Source organism: Lathamus discolor, chromosome 2, assembly GCF_037157495.1.
Source record: "Lathamus discolor isolate bLatDis1 chromosome 2, bLatDis1.hap1, whole genome shotgun sequence".
NCBI lineage: Eukaryota > Metazoa > Chordata > Aves > Psittaciformes > Psittacidae > Lathamus > Lathamus discolor.
The window spans coordinates 5493552-5513674 of record NC_088885.1 but is presented as its reverse complement, the minus strand read 5'-3'; the positions used below and the strand labels follow the sequence as shown (position 1 = coordinate 5513674).

Here is a 20123-nt window from a genome sequence, read left to right as displayed (position 1 = left end):
CTGAGCACAACTGACTCCTCCCCTCTTAGCTGCATACCTACTGCATCACCACATCCAGGGACCTTAGTGTGCAAAGTAGCTGAAAGCTACCATCAGGATGAGAGCAAGGCAGCTGGTGTGTGGAATCTGGAGTCTGTGTTTCATGTTCTGCCTTTTCTGCATCTTTCTTCACCAAACGACAGCTAAAAGAAAACTGAAGTTTGTGTCTGTAGTAAGTAGATAGCTCACGGGCGAAGAGAATTTCTTCAAAACCTGTCACTTCCTGCTCTTCTTGTACCCCTGGGGGGGCTTTCTGAGTATTTGTCTCCTGCATATTCAAAATTCACTACTGCACTGTACAAACAAAATCCTCAATTTTCAATCAGATTCTGTCATTTTGTCTCCTTTGTGCAGTCCTGCATGAACTTGATTTTCTGGATTGACAAATAATGCTTGTTTTAATAGCACTGAGAGAGGAATCATACAGGATTCCTTTTTAAGTTGCACAAGAGGATTTCATAACTAAATATCAACTGTGCAAACCCCCTCATTGCCTTGGAAGAGTTTCCACTTTTCCAGTGGTTTCAATGGATTACCATGCAAACCAACTTTCACTCTATGAAACCCAAACAAGTGCACAATGGCACCGAATGAACAACACAGAGCCAGTGCTGGCAAACTAATGCTGCTTGCAATGATTATGCTGTACCATTTGTTTGCAGGAAGCCTGATTCTTGTTCTGAATGTCACACCAGCTTGCAAATCACTTCCATACCCTCTGTGCTGCAGGTTTCCATTTTAGTTCTTTCTACATGGATTAAGAAGTTAAAAAAAAACCAAAAACATCTAGTGGTAAGATTTTAAGATGATAATCCATGTACCTACAGGAATTCTGCTGGGCAAGGCAAGGATTCGGTACAGGAATGAAAAATCTCCAAGTATCTTTATAGACTGATCTTTATCTGAGGTTAAATTGCAGAACAGGTTCAATGTTTTCAGACTAACAGTTTAGTCTGTTATTTAGATTAGATGACACTTTTATCACCTCTGAATGACGAAAAAGTCAACAAGTAGCTTTTTAAGGCTAATTTCTGACCAGAGAGTGTTTCACAGCAGTCAGCCACAGAAACTGTACCTAGAGAAGTAGCTGGGTGGTTTTCCTTAGGAATTCCCAGTTAGTTCTAGCAACTTATTTCTGGAAAATTACTTACATGCTTCTGTTTGTTTCGTGTTTATTTAATGTTTTGGCCTATAGCTCCCAAAATATCTAAAATATATTTAAAATATCTTAAGATATATCATGGGGTTTATATGCAAAATATAAATATATATGCAATATATTAAGATATATCATGGGGGTTTTATAGGCATGTTTTCTAACATGCAAAAAGAAAAAAGTTGAGCTAATTGCTTTTCAAATGGTAGGAAGAAAAGAGTTACATTTGTCTAACTAAATCAAACAGGTATTATAGCTATCCAGACCCAAGAAAAGCACCATGAATATAATTAGCATCTATCAGATACAGTACTCACTGTCTATTGCATTCCTTGTGACTGCACTAATTATATCCCATTAAAGCAAAGGGAATTCCACTTGTTTTTCCAGGTATTTCGCCATGGTGATCATACCCCAGAGGAGATTTTTCCAACTGATAAGCACAAAGAAACTGGAAGGCAGCAAGGATATGGACAGCTTACCAAGGTGCGTTTGCTTACCTGGGCCAATACACTGAACTATTGGAATGTGGTCTGTTGATACTTGGTTCTTGGAATTTCATTTTCACTTGGATAAAGCCCATATTAAATTGCCATATACAGGTCTTCAAAAGGACAGCCAAAGAACTTACTAAGAGGCTACAGCTATGAGCAGTCACTGATTTTAAATGGCATTGAGTCAGCCTGTTCTGGTCCAAGAGCAACATGTGTTGACCTGTTTTATTGCAGACTAGGGTCTTCGGGAAGGAGCCAGGCACTGGTGACCATCACAGCTCACCTGAGGCCAAACACAAAGCTTTAAACTATCAGTAGGATAAGGTGGTGGAAGTGCTCATAAACCACCCTCAGTCCCTCCTAAGCACTTCCTAGCTCATGAACTACTAAGATCAGTAATAGTTGAATCTTCTCTCATGTTATGCCAGGGGAAGTTGAAAGCTTTAGGGCTCAGCTATTTTAGTGGTGGAATACAGCAGAGCTGAGCTCGCACACAAGCATCAGCAGATGGTAGTAACTAGCAGCAGCAAAAGCAACTCCAGAGTCCAACTAAAGAAACTGTGTCTTTGCATTAATTGTTATTAACTGCCTCCTCTTGTGAATGGAGCCAAGGGTGAACTCCTGTACTATCAGACTGTAAGAGAATATGTGGGCACTACATGCTCTGAACCCTACTTCAGCTCACTCCCACCAGCAGCACTCACTGTGTCTGTGCTTCGTTACTTCTTCCCCCAAGATATGTTATTTGGATGGAAAAATCCACTAGTTATTTGCCTAGGATTCTGAGAACCAGGCAGTCTAGCTGAAGAAGTGCCATAAGTCTGGATGAACCAGATAAATGGATATTATGCATGTGCAGGCAGACTGTGAGGTGTGTGTCTCAGGCTGCTCTAGAATAAGTTCACTCACACACCTTATGTCCAGCACAATGGCTCATGTTTCTCTCTCCTAGGGGAACTAGTCATTTGCCAGGTCTCCAACAAACCCAAACAGAACAAACTGCATGAGGGGTTCCTCTTCATCAGCGTTCTTAGGAGGCCAAACTGATCTTCAGTGCAAGGACAGGCCTGTTTCCTCTCATCACCTCCCATGAAGAAACAGGAGTAACAGACCAGCTTCTTGTGCCCTAATTCAGCTGTGACTCAATCATTCCACAGACACACTATGCAAGTTCAGCACTACATGCCAGCTTACTCCAGGGCATGGAAGGTTTCAGTATACAGGTGTCAGGATCCAACAACGCACATATAAGGCAAGTTGGGGCAGAAACCTAGGCCAAGCATATGCCCTAGGAAAATGGATGCACAATTCCAGCAACAGAAAGAGGTGAGCACATACACTGTGGGCCATGTCTGACACTCTGGATAAAGCCCTGAGTAACTTATTCTGACCTCAGAGCTGACTCTGAACAGGAGGTTGGACTAGAGACTTCCTGAGGTCACTTTCAACCTGAACTATCCTATGATCCTATGACTTAGAAAAGGACTTCAGGAAGCAATGAGTAATCACTGTACTTGAGATTCCAGTGCAGAGTAATAATTATTTCAGCAGAGTTGGATACGTTTCATTTTAGGTCAGGAAACTAAGTACAAGTAAAAAGATGACAATACTGAGGCCATTACAGGGTTATTGTATGTGATTTTCATGTCACGTTTTTACAAAATTATGTTGCTAAGTTGGAAAATGTTCAGCAAAGAGCTACTAAAATGCTGAAGCTGGACACCCCATTTTCCTATGAGAGTAGAGACCTGTCATCTATTTAGTACAACACAAAGATTAAGTGACTAGATTTCATCTTATTAGGAATAAGATCTGTGATGGTATAGAATATGTCATTCCAAAGCCTAACAGGATCCAGAGGCTTAAAGATAGGGACATAGCTATGCAAGAAACAAGAATCAAATATTTTAGACTGTTGATATAATTAACCATTGCACAAAATACCAGAAGGCTTGGAGGGCTTTTTCTTGAAGTCTTCTATTTAAGATTTTCAGTCTTCTTGAGAAATAAGATCTTGTTCAAGCTACAGCTGTAGCCTCCATAGGGAACTGCTGGCGATACTTTCTGTGATTCACATCCTGGACACATCTTCATGGACAGGTGGTTGCTCTGGCTCCACTCCCATGTAATCAGCTGTGAGCCAGCAATAGAGCAGACACTATGCAGACAGTGTTGAGACATCTATAAGCCTGTGTTAAGTCCCCCTGCCCCTCAGCCAGTCTTACTAGTTTGGGTAAGCATGCCTTCCACAGAGCAAAATGCAAAGCTGCATCAGGAAGGCATATCTGACATTATCTGATGCTGCAGACACAGCAACTTCACTGCTTTTTTCACCTGTCTTCTGTCCTCCTTCACTTTAGAAAGGAAAAAGGTCTCCATCAGAATAATATGAAATATCATCTCAATTTGTGGTTGTAGAAGAAGATGCATAACACACTTCTGGAGCCTCTTACACTATTTTGTTACTTCCACAGCTTGGCATACAGCAACAGTACGAGCTTGGCCAGTACATGCGGAGGAGATACTCTTATTTCCTGAGTGTTGTGTACAAGCAGTGTGAGGCAAGTACTGTATCTGGGAGGAAGGCTGTTTTTTATGGATATTAATGGAACTTCCTTAACGCATGAGAGTCTGAAGCTGGTGGTGGTCAAGAAAACGTAATACCCATTGAATCCAGTGTCATTTCAAAGTATTTCTGAAACTGTGGCTCAACTTTCATTCGTGATGATGGTTAACTGAAAAACACCATGTGAAAGCTTTTTAGGCCATATATCAGGTTCAGATGCCTCAGTGTTGCCTGGCACTGAGGATATTGGATATCTCCAATGCTATACTTCCATATGGAGTACAGATACAGCTTAGTTTTCATTTAGGGTCCAGTGGTCCAGTGCATATACATTGTGCCAAAGCCTACATGTTCAAATGGAGTTAGTCCTACTGCTTTTCGCTAGGACTTCTAAGGGAAATGCTACCATGTTGCAGGTCCCTTGTCCAACAAGATTTTATTCCAAGGCCTCGTTCCAGCTTCACTCTTTCTCCCTCCTTCTTTCTCATCGTTCCTTTCACTCGACTCCAATTTAATGACAGCTTCCTCAGTGTAGTACCTGTCCCCTCCTTTCCTACCAAGAGAAAAAAAACAAAACAGGAGAAATTACCTTCAACTACTTTTATTATTTTTTCCTGTTTCAGATTTATGTTCAAAGCACTGATTGTGATTACACACTTACGAGTGCTCAGGCAAGTCTTGCCGGGCTGTACCCACCAACACAGGACCAGATTTGGAACCCTGGAATCCTTTGGCAGCCGATTCCAGTTCACACAGTGCCACTGTCACACGATAGGGTGAGTATAAACCAGGGGTATTTGCTTGCCTTTAATCATTAGTAAAATGCCTAGGATATGAGCTGAAGGGGCAGGACAATGGGCATGGTAAAGGCAATGAAAAGTACATAACGTTACAGGCATTGTGCAGAAAGGCCAAATAAGCTGAGCAGAAATACCGAGAGTTTCTACAGAGACCTGGAGTTAACATAGAATGAAGACAAGCAGAAGTCCTAGGTACAGAGAAAAAGAATTAACCTATAATGTGAGTAAACACTGACAGAAGTAGATTTATCACAAACATGACTTTCTTTGTGGGAGAACAGAAGCATTGTCCTCACTAGTGCTTCAACATGTCTTAATCCACAGTCAACCACGAAAAGACAAAACCATTATTCGGGGACTCTCACTGCTGTGAGAATTGACTCAGAGGACTGTTTTTCACGCACTTTGAAGGTCAGTGCCTGCACTTTGCAGGCTGGTAGAAAAAGAAAAAGGGAAAAGGAAGGAGGACTCGGAGCTTTAAGAGCTTAAGTTCACAGGGCAATGTATTTATTCATCTCTCTTCCTCAGCTCCTCACCTTGGAGCTATAAGGAACTGTGTGGATAGCAGCTCTGTGACCTGCATACACTTGACCTACAGTGGAAAGCTGGGCAGCTGAGTGGAGGTGGAGTTTCCCATTTGTGGAAAACCCATGGTAAAAAGCTAGGAAAGATGAGCAGTGTACAGAGTAAGTCACAGTTAGAGAGAGAAGGTTTGCACATGTGATCCAAGACATATTGTGTGGGCTTACAAGTCTAGCTAACTCAGCTGTGATGATAAGTGAATCATTTTAAATAGGCCATGAAGCAATGGTTCTCACCTTGGGGTGATGAAAGAATGAAGACAGAGGATATGGAGACACATGTCTTCCTGTTCATGCACACATCTGGCATAGCGTCAGGAGCTCCTTCTGACACTGGTACAGATAGTGGTACCCTAGCAAACACTCCAGCATACACGTGGCCAATATCAATACCTCTAGCAAACTCAGCAAACAGGTGCTGCACCTCAGTCACATCTAGGAGAGCAAGTAAGTTTATTCAAACAAATCATAAAGTCATGAATACATACATGTTTTTCACACTTCGTTCAACTCTATTCATCTTAACTACTTACACAGGCTAAGTTTGAGACCACATATATCCTGCTATCCAAAACAACTACCTAGCATTGATTCATAGTCATGCCTGTCCATGAACCTCTGGGTATAATTCAGAAATAATTTCCTACTTTCTGGAATAGGTAAATTCTATTTCTAACAAGACTGAGGAACTGCTGGGAAGCTTTCCAAGCCAATTATCCCCTCAGGGCTCTCAAGTTCTTTCTGAAGTTCTTTTAACTGTGGAACTATATAGAACTTTATTACTGGAAAAAGGCAAAAAGCATATTATAGAAAAACAGTGAGAGTGTCTCAGTGTCAAATTTTGTTTTAACTTTTGTTTAAATTGCAACACTAAAAGCTTCAAACAAGAATAAACTTAGTTTAGCTGAGATAAATGAATTAACAAAGTCTGAAGTAATCCCAGTTGCATGTAACCTTTAACCTTCATATGTCCTGAATTAAAGAAAGACAAAACTGAGTTATAGAAACTTCACAAGTTTCCACAATTTAGCTGAACTAAATGAAGCTGTGGTAAGGCCACTAAACACAGCTGAGTATGCACAAAGACTCCTACTGCAGTCCAGCTGCTGCTGGGTAATTTGTTACTAAAAGGTGATGATGTGTTTAAATGAGGATGGAATACAATGGGTGAAATCATCCCTGGGGAAGCCAAGCACAAAGCAGTTCACGAGGGCTTGTGTTAGCGTTCTGTCAAGGAACAAATGTCATCTTGTGTAAATGAACCCTTTAACTTTGAACTACTGCAGCTGTTACTCCTCTGAACATTTAAAGCTTATTTTGTAAGTAGTCATCAGTATGACTCTTACAGTCCTCAAGATGAATATCCTTGAAAACGACATTCCCAAATTATTTTTCAGCTTGTCTCAACTAGTGCAGCCAATCATAACAACAACCCTGCAAGGGCACACTGAATTGCAGAACAAGAAGCACCTTGCCTAACTAGTGTTCTGCAATTTTTGTTTCAGTTGCTATACTTCCCTTTCTCACACTGTCCAAAATACAACAAGCTTCTGAGAGAAACCTTTGCAACAAGGGATTTCCAAAGGCAACTCAAGCAGTACAGGGTAAAGTATTTTCAGTTTTGGAAACCTAATTCAAACGTACCACTTCTCTCAACATTGTCTAACAGGTAGGTTTAAACAATGGCAGTCAGTAAGTGCTCCTTCTAGATCTCTAATCTTCACAGTCAGTGCAGACGACATACCCAAAACCCCATTACAACATTCTAGATCCATCTGGACTGGGCTCTTCTCATCAGTTTAAAATTGCAAGTCATGGCAAGGAGAAATTATTGACTACCTTGCAACAAAACAGTCCATGTACCTTCCAGGAGAGCAGACAAAACAAAAACTCTGATCAAATCAGTGCCAATACCTCGCTCTGTTTACTCCAAAGTAAAGCAACTCCTCTGACATCTCTGTCTCTATAACTCTGTTTGTTCAGATTCTTCTTTCACCACAAAACGCTCATAGCTCAATTCTCCGGGTTTTCTGTAACAGCCTCAGTGCTCTCCTCAAGTACCTGTTCATGTTTCACGTGCAAAGTCTTCACTCAGGTTCTCACGTTTTGTTCTTGCCTCTGTAAGGTATCCCTTTCCTTTCTTCCTCCACCATCAGAATCTTCATCATGAGTATGTAATCACTTGTCTAGCCTGCTGTAAACTTCGTCATGAGTTTATTCAAAATGACACTATCAAACTCACCCAATTTTGTATAATCTTTAACCACTGACCTCAGCCATCTCTCTGTGCTCCGCATCTGGGTCTTGTATGCAAATGAATCACAATTCCCAGTTTTATGAAACTTACATTATATCTCCCTTCTGCTGAATACAAACAGCATCATAATTCTCTGTATCACACTTCCTCTAAGCACTTTCTGGATTTATGCCAGACTTCCTCAGATATCTGTATCCCTTCTATTCTACCCTCTTCCAAACATTTCCACCAAGCATAAGCCACCACCATACTTCAAATCTGAACTCAGATAACCAAGCTTGTCTAGAAGGACACGCCAAATTCTCTCACCAATAGATAATGGCTCATTGCTTAAGTGTGAAGTCTATCTTGTTTCTAAAAATTACTGTGTACTAGTACGGCAGTGTGTGGAAATGATGTAAAGAAAACCTGTGTACTACAAGTTTGCTTTATTGTATTCCAGCCATTTCTGAAGTTTTTAGCCACTCATACAGGATACCCATTGAAGAAGTTGAACACTGAAAGAATTTGGAAGCTCTCTGACACTTTACAACATGAGGTAAATAATATAAAGAGAATTCCCAAGGTTCAGTAGATATCCTTGTGCTCCCTCAAAACTGGGCTTTTTTAGCTCTTCATTCTATTGTACTGACATCAATAGAGGGGAGGTCTGTGCTTCCAAACTTTTCAAACCACAGCTTCTTCAGAAACCCTCACCTAACATCAAACTTCCAACTGATAATCCTGTAAAGACATTATGACTGTGTGAGGCTGCTCTGGGTTGTCCACCACTATAAGGAACACAAACTGATAGCCTATCAAATTCAAGATCCTGTCAATGACTACATATGAAGAATTAGGGAAAAGCATACCTTAAGATAAAATGGTTTTGCTTCTCCTCCAAAGCCCATCACAGAGGTCCACACGAATAAAATATGGAACACAGGAACAAAACAAGCATGCTTCCGCAAAGAAATTGCATAGGTAAGAGAAGTCATCCTTTGCATACAGACAGGAGTGCTCAGGAATTAAGCAGACATTGAAATGACACAAACAATTGTTTGTGAAAGTTTGGAGCCTTTTCTAAGCAAAGGAACCAGGCACATCATACAGAAGCATGGATTTAACAAACAGGGTGCTGTGGAGGCCAACTGTTATGGGTATCTGGGTCCCACAGTCTGGTACCTCTGACTGGGATTGAAAAAAACCTGAGTGCCCTTAATGTAACAAGTCCCACTTCCTATCACTTCAAAGTGTAGATTTATCTCAGGTGGAGCAAGTGAAAATAGCAGCGTCTTTTGTTAAGAAGTTATTGTTGCAGGCAGCTTTCATTACAAACGCTTTCATGCATAATTCTTTTAACATTTAAATATTAATGATTAGTTGGTCATCAGTACTGGGATATCCCCTAGAAAACTAAGGCAGTTTTAAGGTGGATTTCACAAGCAACATGAAATACTCTGGTGTGATCATAATGAGTTTACCTTTTGCCCTGCAGTTTCTGCAAAGGTCCAGCTTTGGTCAAAGCAGTCTTGAACAGAATGTTAGCCAGGGCCTTAAGTTAAATGAAACATTAACACGTTGGGACATCTCACTAATTTCAGTGAGATCACCCTTCCATGTTTTTTACATGCCGGATAGCTCAGGACCACAATGTTTTATTTCAATTGTTATGTCATACTGAGAAACCTGCATCACCAGAGAAATGTGCAAAATCCACAGCTGTCATGAGGGATCCAGCTAAATGCTGGAAGACAAAACCAATTAACTGGGGTTTTTTCCTTCTAGTGTTAAATTTGATGAGCTTTGGTCTTTCATACTACTCAGTGAAGACTGTGGGTATTGGTTAAGACAGCTGCCAGAAAGGTCACTCTCACCCTTTCAAGCATACAAGAAGAGCTTTCTTACATAGACTTTTAAACACAACTCATGAAACTACAGGAGCATGCATCTCTCTGTATTTGTTACTTTTGGCCAAGTGTCATCTGACTTTCAGGTAACTTGGAGACTGAGGTGCCTGTGTGCCTACAGCACTGTCTCCAATAGCAAGTCACAGCACACAAATCACATTTGTTAAAGGAGAAAGTGAGACATTGTGACCTGAGCTTGTTTAACCAAACATTTTCTATTGTTTCACTTGTTTAAACAAATCCTTCAAGTAGTTGGCATTTTCCTTAGAAGTCATTGTTACAAGAACACTCCCTTTGGTGAGATCAGTCCAATGGTTACCTCACATTAAAGGAGAGATACCAACCTTTCTTAAACAGGAATCCAGGGTCTAAGTGAAACCAGGAGAGCTGGGTGTACCTTTCCCCCTTGCAGTTGTGACCATTAATGTATCTTGGGCTGCATCCCCAAGGAAAGACTAATCCATCCCACTTTAGCCTGAGGACTACAGCAATATCCAACAGAGCTGGCATGAGTAGGTATGAATTCCATCTATCTAGCTAATCCCTATGCATATACCTCATATTCCAGTACACCTGAATTATATCTATACATATTCCTAATTCATTTCTGGATCTCAACTGCCAGCCCTTAAAATTCTGGCATGTATATAGGATTTGATTCAGTAAGCATCTCAGGATATATCCCAGTAGATGGCTGAAAGAGTCACCAAGTGATTTTTTTTGCACTAGACAACTGCATTAGCAATTGGCATAAATAATGCCAGTTGTTTTTTGCATGCTCTTTACTATTATTTTTCCTCTTGTTGTTGAACACTGCCCGTCAAAGTTGTTTTCAGCAGCACGATGCCATAAATAGTAATTCTACAGCTGTCTAAATGCAAAATACAGTTATTATTAAATGTTACATGACTGAAATACTCAGAATTTACTCTGACAAGCATTTTGTACCAGAACAAACAACAGTTAGCAGCAGGAATCAATAAGAAAATCACCATGTTTTCTCTCTTCACTATAGGATATTAACAATTACACTGTACCTGTTTGGGCTACTCATGGTGTCAGGACCAAGCTAACAAAGCTCTCAGAATTGTTGTTGCACGCGGAATTTGGGTTCCACAAACAAATACAGAAATCACGTTTGCAGGGAGGTAAGCCGTATTCTTACCCCATTTAAAACCTAGAATAGAATGGAAAAGAAGGATGTATAATAAACATTGACACCAGTTCTGTAGTAAAGCTGCAAAAGATGCCACGATGTGGATATTGGTGATCAGCACAGAAAGATTTTGAGTAATGGGAAGAGAGGTGGTGAGGATATGAATCATGAATGTCTTAATGCAACATTATAAAGGAGATATCGTATTGATCACAGTGTATAAGAAATCCAAAGTAATATGCAGGTTCTTGCTGAACTGAATGAAGTCTGAATTTAATGTAAGCCACCAAGCTTAACTTACTTAAGAATTACTTGTATAATCTCTAGGATGTAACTTCTGTTGCCTAATTGTCTTCATATTCCATTACTGAAAGTACTAAAATGAGATTACTTAACTGCTTCTAAACTGCTCAGCAAATTGTAGCTGAAATTTAGAATAGTTTATACCCTCTCTAATCACTCATTCTCCTCCACTCATTCACTGTTACTTGGTTTTGTTTCATATGGACACTGTACAGTCAGGAAGCACGGATCAATTTATTTGCTTTTTTGGAGCTCCAACTTACAAAACCGAGTACAAAGTTCAAACCTCTGCTCTTGCTTTACTAACAACTGCTGTTAAAAAATGCGCCAGTAGCTGAAGACAACACGTGTCTTATTCTGCTAGCATGGGCAGTTCTCATTTTAGGATTTTAATTTGTCAAGATTCCAACCTTATGCTAACATACTAGCACAGCCATTGCTTCAATTCATACTTTCAGTAGTTAACTTTAACAAAACACAGACAACCACATAATTCAAGAAGGCCCAGAGTCCAATGGATATGCTCTTTCTCTGGAAATCATGAAGCCCATGGAGTTACACACAAAAGAGGGTAGAATGATTCATTACCGTGCTCTTCTTGCACTGTTCTGCTGGCACATAGCAGCTTTGAATTCACTGTTTGAAGCTGTTGAGGCTATTCCGGGTCCCCAAAACATTTGACATAGAAGTAAAATAGGCCTCTTGTTCATATAAAAGATAGTTATCAGAATTAACCAAGGCACAAATTACCTGTAAAGACAATTGAATAAATCTGGTGCGTTTAAAGACGGACTGTGCTAAACCAGCAACAAGTGATACAGATGTTATCACGAGCATTCCTCTCATTTTCACTGCTTCCACATTTTGTTTCAGGTATTCTGTTAAAAAATATTCTAAAGCATATCTCAGACGCTAGAAGGCCTTCACACCAGCAAAAAATGGTTATGTATTCTGCGGTGAGTCCTTTCTGTTTCTTTTATGCTCTTTTTCTGCAGTTAAACGCAGTGAAAGCCATGAAATTTTATTTCCTTCATGAAATACCGCTACAAGCACTTTTTATTTGGTTAACCTTCAATATAATTGGATTATTTTCACTCTGTAATGAACAGATCCTACTTTGAAACCTGCAGCATTCCATTTTTCACTTGATGTCACGGCTTGTTTCATTGTAATACTGTTTTGATCAAGCAGAGAACTGGAAAAAAACATGACTCATGTTTTGTTGAACCATGCCTTATTTTACTGAAATTCTATCACAAAGATACTTTAGAAACAAACCTCCTGCTTCCTGCATCTTTTTCAGACAAGAGAAATGAAGTTCAAGTTAGTTATTTTAGAAGGTCTTATGAAGGCAGCTACTCAACTGTTTTGTTTAGAATGTGCAAACGCTGTCACTGGAGAACGAAATTGTTGGGTTGCTCTTGGTAAAAAGCTCCCATTTATAAACAGCAGTTAGATTATGACCTATCAGGTGTGTATCAGCCAAAGAGCTAACTAATCTGATCTAAAATACTCTTTATATAATATGCAAAGCCACTAGTTCTTTTTAGAAGTTTTAATAGCTCCTACTAACCTCAATAAGAAGTACAAGTGACTAAGACTTCTTTGACATTTAGAGATATGTATATTTCACACATGTAGCATCTCAGTTCGTACAGCCACCACAGAACTGCTTAATGTTGCAGAGGGCAGAGGGCAAGTATTAATGAGGCCCCATCAGCAATGTAAAGTGGCCAGATAACAGATAATGTGCTGGACATATTGTTAGATAACAGGTACATGCAATCACTTTCGATAGGCCTTTAATAAAAGGTTTCTTCTATTTACAGCATGCAGCCACCATTGCTGCCTTACAGATGGCACTCAATGTCTTCAATGGGAAACTGCCTCCTTACAGTGCCTGTCACTTTTTTGAACTTTACCAGGAAAAAAATGGGCAAGTATCTGCAAGCTGGACTGAGAACATACCACCTTTCTAAGAAGCAACACCCCAGATGACTTGAACTGGATACAACAAGGCTCACTATGCACGAAAAGATTATAGATTTATTGGAATTATTATAATTTGACTCAATTTAGCAGCTATTGATAGTAGCGGAATCACAGCACTGCAGCCTGAAAACCCTCTATATATTAGTTCATTACAGTTATGAGAGGTTTTACTCTACCCTTTTTAACTACTTGACTCTCTCCCAAGAAGGCATATGACATGCAAATTGCTGTTGACCATCCATTGTTTAAAAGATCTCTTCAGAGTATACTAATGGCACATATTAACAGCCAGAAAACTAAGCTGGCTAGAAGTTTGTCCCAAAGTACAACCCCTACATCCTGGAAAGTCGGAGTGGCTCTGCATACCTAACTCTTGATCCTTCTGTATTTTGGAACAGGCAATACACCATAGAAATGTACTATCGGAATAATACTCAGAGAGATCCTCACCCCCTCACTCTCCCTGGCTGCAAATTCCGCTGTCCACTGGAGAGATTCACTCAGTTGGTCGCCCCAGTCCTAGTACACTACTGGACAAGAGAATGTAGGATATAGGACATAAAAAGAGGTAAGTTAAGCGCTTTGGGGACATGTAGCCAAATGCAAAGTCAGGATTACATCTTCTGCCAAGAGCTCACTTGAAGTAACAAGCATTTTCATATGGGCCTGGTATGAAATTAAAAATATGCAGGTCCAGTAAGACAGAATTGTCCCCACCAGCCATAATTTCTACTCCATTGACACATTTATCTATTCCAGCCCAACTTTCTGGTGAAATAGAAGCTGATAAACAACATTATGCATTCCCTTGATTGTAGGAGACATTCAGAGATCAAAACAGATGAATACTGAATAGTATACCCAACTGGTACTTACCAGAATGTCAAACATATACAGACACACATTGGCATACTAACACATTCCCTGGTAGGTTGTCTCTATCTCAATATTAGGATGTCTGACTTTCCATTTTGATCACTGATGATATTTACATTTGTGGAAAGAGGGAACGCGAAGGTAGATAATTACATTCTCTCTCTTGTAGCTCTGTATTCCTTAAGGAAGATGAAAAGCAAACAGGCCCCAGGCTCCAAAAGTGTCCCCACTTTTTTTGATGATCAAATGTTCTACCTAATGTTATAAAATACCATATGGCTTTCTGAATCACTGATCTCAATAAGAATTTGAAATGTCAGTGATCAGAAGAATGCAGGCAAGCCAACTCACCTGCTTACAAATCATTTCCAGTTCAATGTCTGCAATCCATGAACACACTGGAAATAGTTCAGTCAGAATGAATGAAAAATGAGCAACTAACGATTCACTAAATACATTTCTTCACTATATTTATTGCTCACAAATTCTCAGGAAACCTATCAAGTAATGACCACATTTAATTGCAAAAGGTAAATAATTCCTTAAGGGAAAGAGGAGGTTGGTTCTAATGACTTTTTTTGGCCAAGCAACTAATTTAGCCATGGAAGACAATGATAAGTACTTCATGTTTATACTGTGGTACTTAGTAATTCAAGTTTTGTGGAAATCAGTTCCCCTCCTTCACAAAGCAAACTGTTTAACTGACAGAGTAATTAAGTGAAAAAAAAAATCACATAATCAAAATTTGGCATGAATAAAGATAGAAATATTTAGCCTTTTAAGTAAAAAAAAAAAAGGGGGGCTGTGCACTGTTTCAATTCTCAAATTTTGCTGAAGTAGAAGTTAGATGGTGTTCAGGCAATTTACACCAAGTCCAGCATCACTGCTCACAACCGCCTTCATTAGTTATCAAATAGTATTTGCCTCGGGCGATATGGTCTAGTGTGAAGCAACCCTGCCCATGGCAGAGGGTTGGAACTGGATGATCTTTAGGTCCTTTCCAACCCAAACCTGTCTGTGATTCTATGACATCAAAATCTGTCACTTTCCCCAATTTTATCATGATTCAGAATGGTTCCATTTCAGTAACTGTTGGGGCCAGATCCCAGTTCTGGGGCTCATAACTCTCCTCCTGCAGGCAGAAGCTGTAAACTCTCTGCTATGCACGAGTGGCACTTGGGGAAATGGCACACAGCCCCAGAGCCTGCACAGCACAGCCTACTGGCAGAGCTAAACCACCAGGCATTGCCAATGCTCAATGACTGCAGATGGGCTGGAACAGCTGATCATTAACACCATGGAGCTGAACTGAGCTGAAAAGGGATGCAGAGTTTACAGGTCACAGTTGCACCTAAAACACACACAGCTGCAACATCACTGATTTCAGCTGGTTTCATCTTTGTCAATAATAATCTCAAATATTGTCCTTTGCTAAAGCATAGATTATACATGCCTCAGAGCATTTGATTAATAGAAGCCCATAAATGTGATTCTTCTTAATGAAATCCAGTGAAGTTACTGCACTAATATAACTATTCTACATGGAGACACCATTTCCCAAACGGAGCTGTTCCCAGAAAATGCTGAAGTTTCATTCAGATGACTTATATGCACAGTACATGAAAATACAGAGGTTAGGAAAGCATTACTATTAGAGGTCACACAAGAGAGTAGCAGTATTTGAGGGCAGTATAAATCAGAACCAAGTTTCTCCGTGTGACAGTGACCACAGTGTGGAACACAGGAAGTGAAGACAGCTCAGTATATTTGGTAAGGAGATCCCTCTGTGCTCTTTTGGCTGCTCAGGAAGGTTTTGGTGTGGACTGTCTCACCATTTCAACAGACTTTTCCTAATTCCATCAAAATGGGAGCAAATTTGTTAACACTTCTGAACTTAGGCTGAGCCATGCACTTCTTGAGGTGCTAGTAACAGATTTGCCATGGTTTTGGAGAATGAGGCCATTTGCTAAGAACGATTCTTTCTTTTTGTCTTACTTCTAGGTGTTCCCTCCATGATCTTCAGTGTGGTTAGCTTCATGAAACATCTCCTCCCACACTGTGACGTGACAATAGTCTGACATTTCTCATTAACTTCCATCACATGCCAAACAGCCTCCTAATCTCTATCAAAAGAAAACACACCAAAACTGTAAAAAGTGGTGACTTATCCTTCATGAACATTCACTTCATCAAGTGGTAAAACCGAAATGCAGTACAAAACCAGAGTACTATTTCAACATCTCTTGATTCCAAAAGGACTTTGGCAGGACTAATTCAAGAATGTAATTGTACTTCTAGTGTTACAAAGGACTATAGCCTTAAATTTCAGCAAAATTGGAAAATACCTCTGAAGGAGTGTTGCTCTCTTCTGAAGAATGAGACAAGAACTTCCAGAACTGGTGAGGGAAGCAGCGCTTCAAAAGAAGCTTCCAAAAGGAGGAGTCCTCCCTGTGTACTTGTGCTTTATTTTATTCAAGAAGTAATGAAGTATTTGACACAAACATATCTCAGAAGCTACAAAAATTAGGATAATGGCTGTTTACTTAGCTAAGAAATGTCTTTTCTCTGTCTAATGCATGCACAAATATCCCTCCTCTACACAAAAGGAAGGTGAGACTTCCAGAAAGAATGGACCATGGCTCTAGACTTAAGAGAAACCTATAAACTGCCAGGCTGGCTACCATGAACACCTGGCAGGCAACTGTGTAATCTGACAAGGCTGAGCCACTGTTGATTGAGCCATTTTACCTCTTTCCAAAAAGACAGCAAGGCCAAGTGTTAATTCTGAAAGAAAAAACATTTGTGGTTTCAAATAGCATTTCAAACACCTTCCTTTTGCTGTGTTACCCTGATTGTATACCCTGATCTGATCATATAAAGTCTGTTCTTCAGGCAAGTCTGTCAGTCCATGCTGTTCTGGATGTGAGCAGGAGAAAAACTGGATCAGAACAATCAGGTGCAACTAACTTCTGAAAAGAGTGGAGATTTCTTTGCTTGCAGAACTAGGCTTTCTGACTTTTTCTTTTCTCACAGTGGACAGGACCTTTTCCAACAATCTGGTTGCTCTCAGGTCATTTCAAAATTTTGCCATTTTAGATTCTTTTCCATGGACCAGGCTTCTAAAATGGAAGCTAAGCCTATGAAATGTATATCCCTTTTTAGAACTACAGCATAGGCAGATAACTGCTATCCCATAAGCTACAAAAGAATCAAAAGATCTCCTCCTTTAGCAAGAACACAAGTTTCAGAATTCTCACTGTAAAACCCTTCTCTTCTCAGCAGGACCCAGCAACAAATCCTGTGCTTCCTAAGCCAGCATAGGAAACACAGTTCATCCAGAAGAGCTATAGCCAGATTTCACAGCAAAGAAATAGTAACACATAGATAAAAATGAATTATTCCCTCTAAAATGCAAGCACTTTTACCATAGCATCCAAACAAGGATAAAATGTTTTACTGCATGAGACAATGAGTTCTAGCTCCTTCTTAATACACATTAAAACAAGCTTGTTTTTTCTGTATTACCTTCACACAATAGCAGAAAGCCTTCCTAGCTCTGGTAGCCCTCATAAAACAGGTAGTGCAAGCCATTTAAATGCTTCTTCTCAAACCCATGCAGCTGATTATCACTCCTCCTGTAACAAGAAGTAATACAAATAAAAATTGATAGAAGAAAGCAAATAGAGAGGAAAATTTAAGATTTTATCTTTATTGCTATTAGGCTTCTAATAAGAATGTAGACTTGGCTGCCAGAAACAAATTCCTAGGCATCCTTTCTTCTATTCTGAACCTGTTCCTATTTCTGCATGAAGACCCTTCTTTTGTCCTACAGATTTGTCTGTTATGGGTGACCATGGAGCGGGACCACTGCAGTTCAAAACTATGGAAGTGCATCCTAGCTAAGGCCACAGCTCACAGAACACGAATAGAAGGTGGTTTTCCTCATTTTTACACATCATCAGATCACATGTCCTAGTGAAGGTACCTTGAACGTTCTGATTCCTGTTGAGTAAAATTAGATTTGAGATTTAATCTGCAAATTAAGAGATTTCAGAATAATTTTATTCCCCCAATCCCCATTCAACAGACACCCCATCACCCCATCACATACATTCTTTATGAAGTTTTTTGCTCTTAGGATTGTCACTGTAGAAACACAGAAAGGAAGACTTCATTTATACCTTGCTTACTCCAAGGAAAAATAAACACCAGTGTTCATTAAGTCTTAAACATCAATCCCAGCTCTTACAAGACTATAAACCGGGGATGTCACTGGATGAATAATAAAACAGTCGAAATGATGTTTTCCTAAAACTGCACCAGCTGACTCCATTTGAAAACTCTGTCCCATAGTCTTTTGTAGGTTTGAAACCACAGACAGTTTCATTTCAGTTCCTCTTAAAGAAGAAATGACCAACACATTACAGTTCAGCTTTGGAATTATTTAGAATACAAAGGAAAAGGTTTGTGTTTATTTGTGTTTTTTATATCATGTTGCAAAAGCAGAAGCACATGAAAATGCAACTCCCTCCCATCACAAACAATGCATAGACTGTCCAGTCATGGTTTAAAGAAGGCTTGCTATAGTACAGTAACCTGGATAGTCATAGATGCTGTAATATAGGTGAGGTGTAGCTCATGATGTTCATTATTTTTCCTGTTATACAATGATGGACTTGGAAGCCCTGGGTGAAAGTTGGTCTTGATGATTGCAAGGGTCTTTTCCAACCTGGTTGATCCTATGATTCTATCGAAGTAGTACTACAAATAGGTGTTCCTTCTTTTGACTCAGTGCTTAAGGACTCATCTGAGATGTGGCAGACACAAGTTAAATCCCTCCTTTCCCAAAAGGATCTCACTCTACATCTTCCAGAAAATAAAATCACCACCAGGCTGCAGCATTTCAGAAGGAAAATGAAGATGAATAGTGCTTTCTGCCTCTTCCTCACTGCTGTTCACTTTGCTTACGTATTCCCTGATGTACAAATTAAGCTGCTTATTTCTTAGGCAAACATCTTAATCATAAGACCAGAAATAAATTTTCTGAGTGCCCTGTAACCAGGTGAATATTACAAATTTGGGTTAAACTAAGAAATTTTTAGAAGACATGGAGTAGTCACTTTCTTCCCCCCTCCTGCCATAGAATATAAACTTTGTCCTTAGGGCATTTTCACCTGTAGTGCAAGATACAGGTTCACGTGTTGTCATCAGCCTAAGTTAATTCTTCCTGTGTCACAAATTAATTCCTTTGGCCCTTCCTACTCCCCACATAGGGTGAAGTCACCCCAATGCAGGACTGCAAGACAGTCGTTTGCTTTTGTTGTAAATGCTTTGAAATGGTGCTTAGAAAATGTGTCACTTTGGTTTCTGAAACCAACATTTTCATTATCTTTCCCTTTTTCAATTGAAATAAAGCCTGAAATGTTGCAGATAAATTGCAAACTAGGTTAAGTGCTGATCTGCAAACTCAGTCAGTAAAAAAACCGGAGCTGTTTCTCCATGTGAGCAGCCTGGTCCATGAGCACAAGCACCAAGTTTATATCCTGCTGCCTTGACTGCAACGATTTCCACCCTTTCAGTGTGTAGGTTGTGCTTCACCAGCAGCAGTTACCTAAGGTAACCCTTGTGTACATAAAAGCGTGGGTTCTTTTGCAACCAGTCCACTTCAAAGCCAATCTAGCTATGCTTCAGCAAGCCTTCAAGACAGATACATACACTTAAAATGGACAATTATGTTTAAGCCAATTCTACTTAATGCCACAATTTCATCATTAAAATATATGCCAATAAGCCAAATTAACATAAACATGATTCAAATTGTTTAAAGCCACTTGCATGATAATGTTTGGGCAGTTGTAACTAGATTGATTTAGGAATTACTTTTTCTTTTGAAGCAATTTTTCCCCAAAAGGATAAGGACCTGATGACTGCAGAATATGACTAGTTTCCATCTGCCAAATGCACAGGAAAAATGGAAACAATCAAGACAAGCAAGAAAATTCCCAAATTAAATA

General features: G+C 39.7%; 2 protein-coding genes across 4 annotated transcripts in view; one reads left to right on the top strand and one right to left on the bottom strand.

The window, feature by feature from the left end:
- Positions 1 to 8975, bottom strand: part of CPNE4 (copine 4) — a 289357-nt gene extending 280382 nt beyond the window's left edge. For both annotated transcript variants that reach the window (XM_065665582.1, XM_065665585.1), the window contains exons 1-3: positions 8745 to 8975; positions 5874 to 6071; positions 3634 to 4808 (exon numbers count right to left, since the gene is read on the bottom strand). The gene's annotated coding sequence lies outside the window, so the exon portion shown is untranslated. The remainder of the gene's footprint in view (positions 1 to 3633; positions 4809 to 5873; positions 6072 to 8744) is intronic.
- Positions 68 to 19446, top strand: LOC136007616 (prostatic acid phosphatase-like). 2 transcript variants are annotated; one of them, XM_065665586.1, is made up of 11 exons: positions 68 to 211; positions 1586 to 1681; positions 4164 to 4250; positions 4879 to 5031; positions 7142 to 7240; positions 8336 to 8431; positions 10798 to 10930; positions 12115 to 12197; positions 13071 to 13177; positions 13632 to 13801; positions 16111 to 19446. In XM_065665586.1, the coding sequence occupies exons 1-10, from the start codon at positions 98 to 100 to the stop codon at positions 13786 to 13788; spliced, it is 1125 nt and encodes a 374-aa protein (XP_065521658.1). In that variant the 5' UTR covers positions 68 to 97; the 3' UTR covers positions 13789 to 13801; positions 16111 to 19446. The 2 variants fall into 2 exon arrangements, with proteins under 2 accessions (XP_065521658.1, XP_065521659.1); XM_065665587.1 differs by lacking the exon at positions 7142 to 7240.
- Positions 19447 to 20123: the final 677 nt, after the last annotated feature.

What these genes read in the sequence shown, in the direction of transcription:
- LOC136007616 (XM_065665586.1), top strand. Translation starts at nt 98, where the DNA reads ATGAGAGCAAGGCAGCTGGTGTGTGGAATCTGGAGTCTGTGTTTCATG. An exon ending in TGCCACTGTCACACGATAGG is followed by an intron (nt 5,032 to 7,141) that starts GTGAGTATAAAC and finishes TTTTTGTTTCAG; the next exon opens with TTGCTATACTTCCCTTTCTC. An exon ending in CTTTACCAGGAAAAAAATGG is followed by an intron (nt 13,178 to 13,631) that starts GCAAGTATCTGC and finishes ATTTTGGAACAG; the next exon opens with GCAATACACCATAGAAATGT.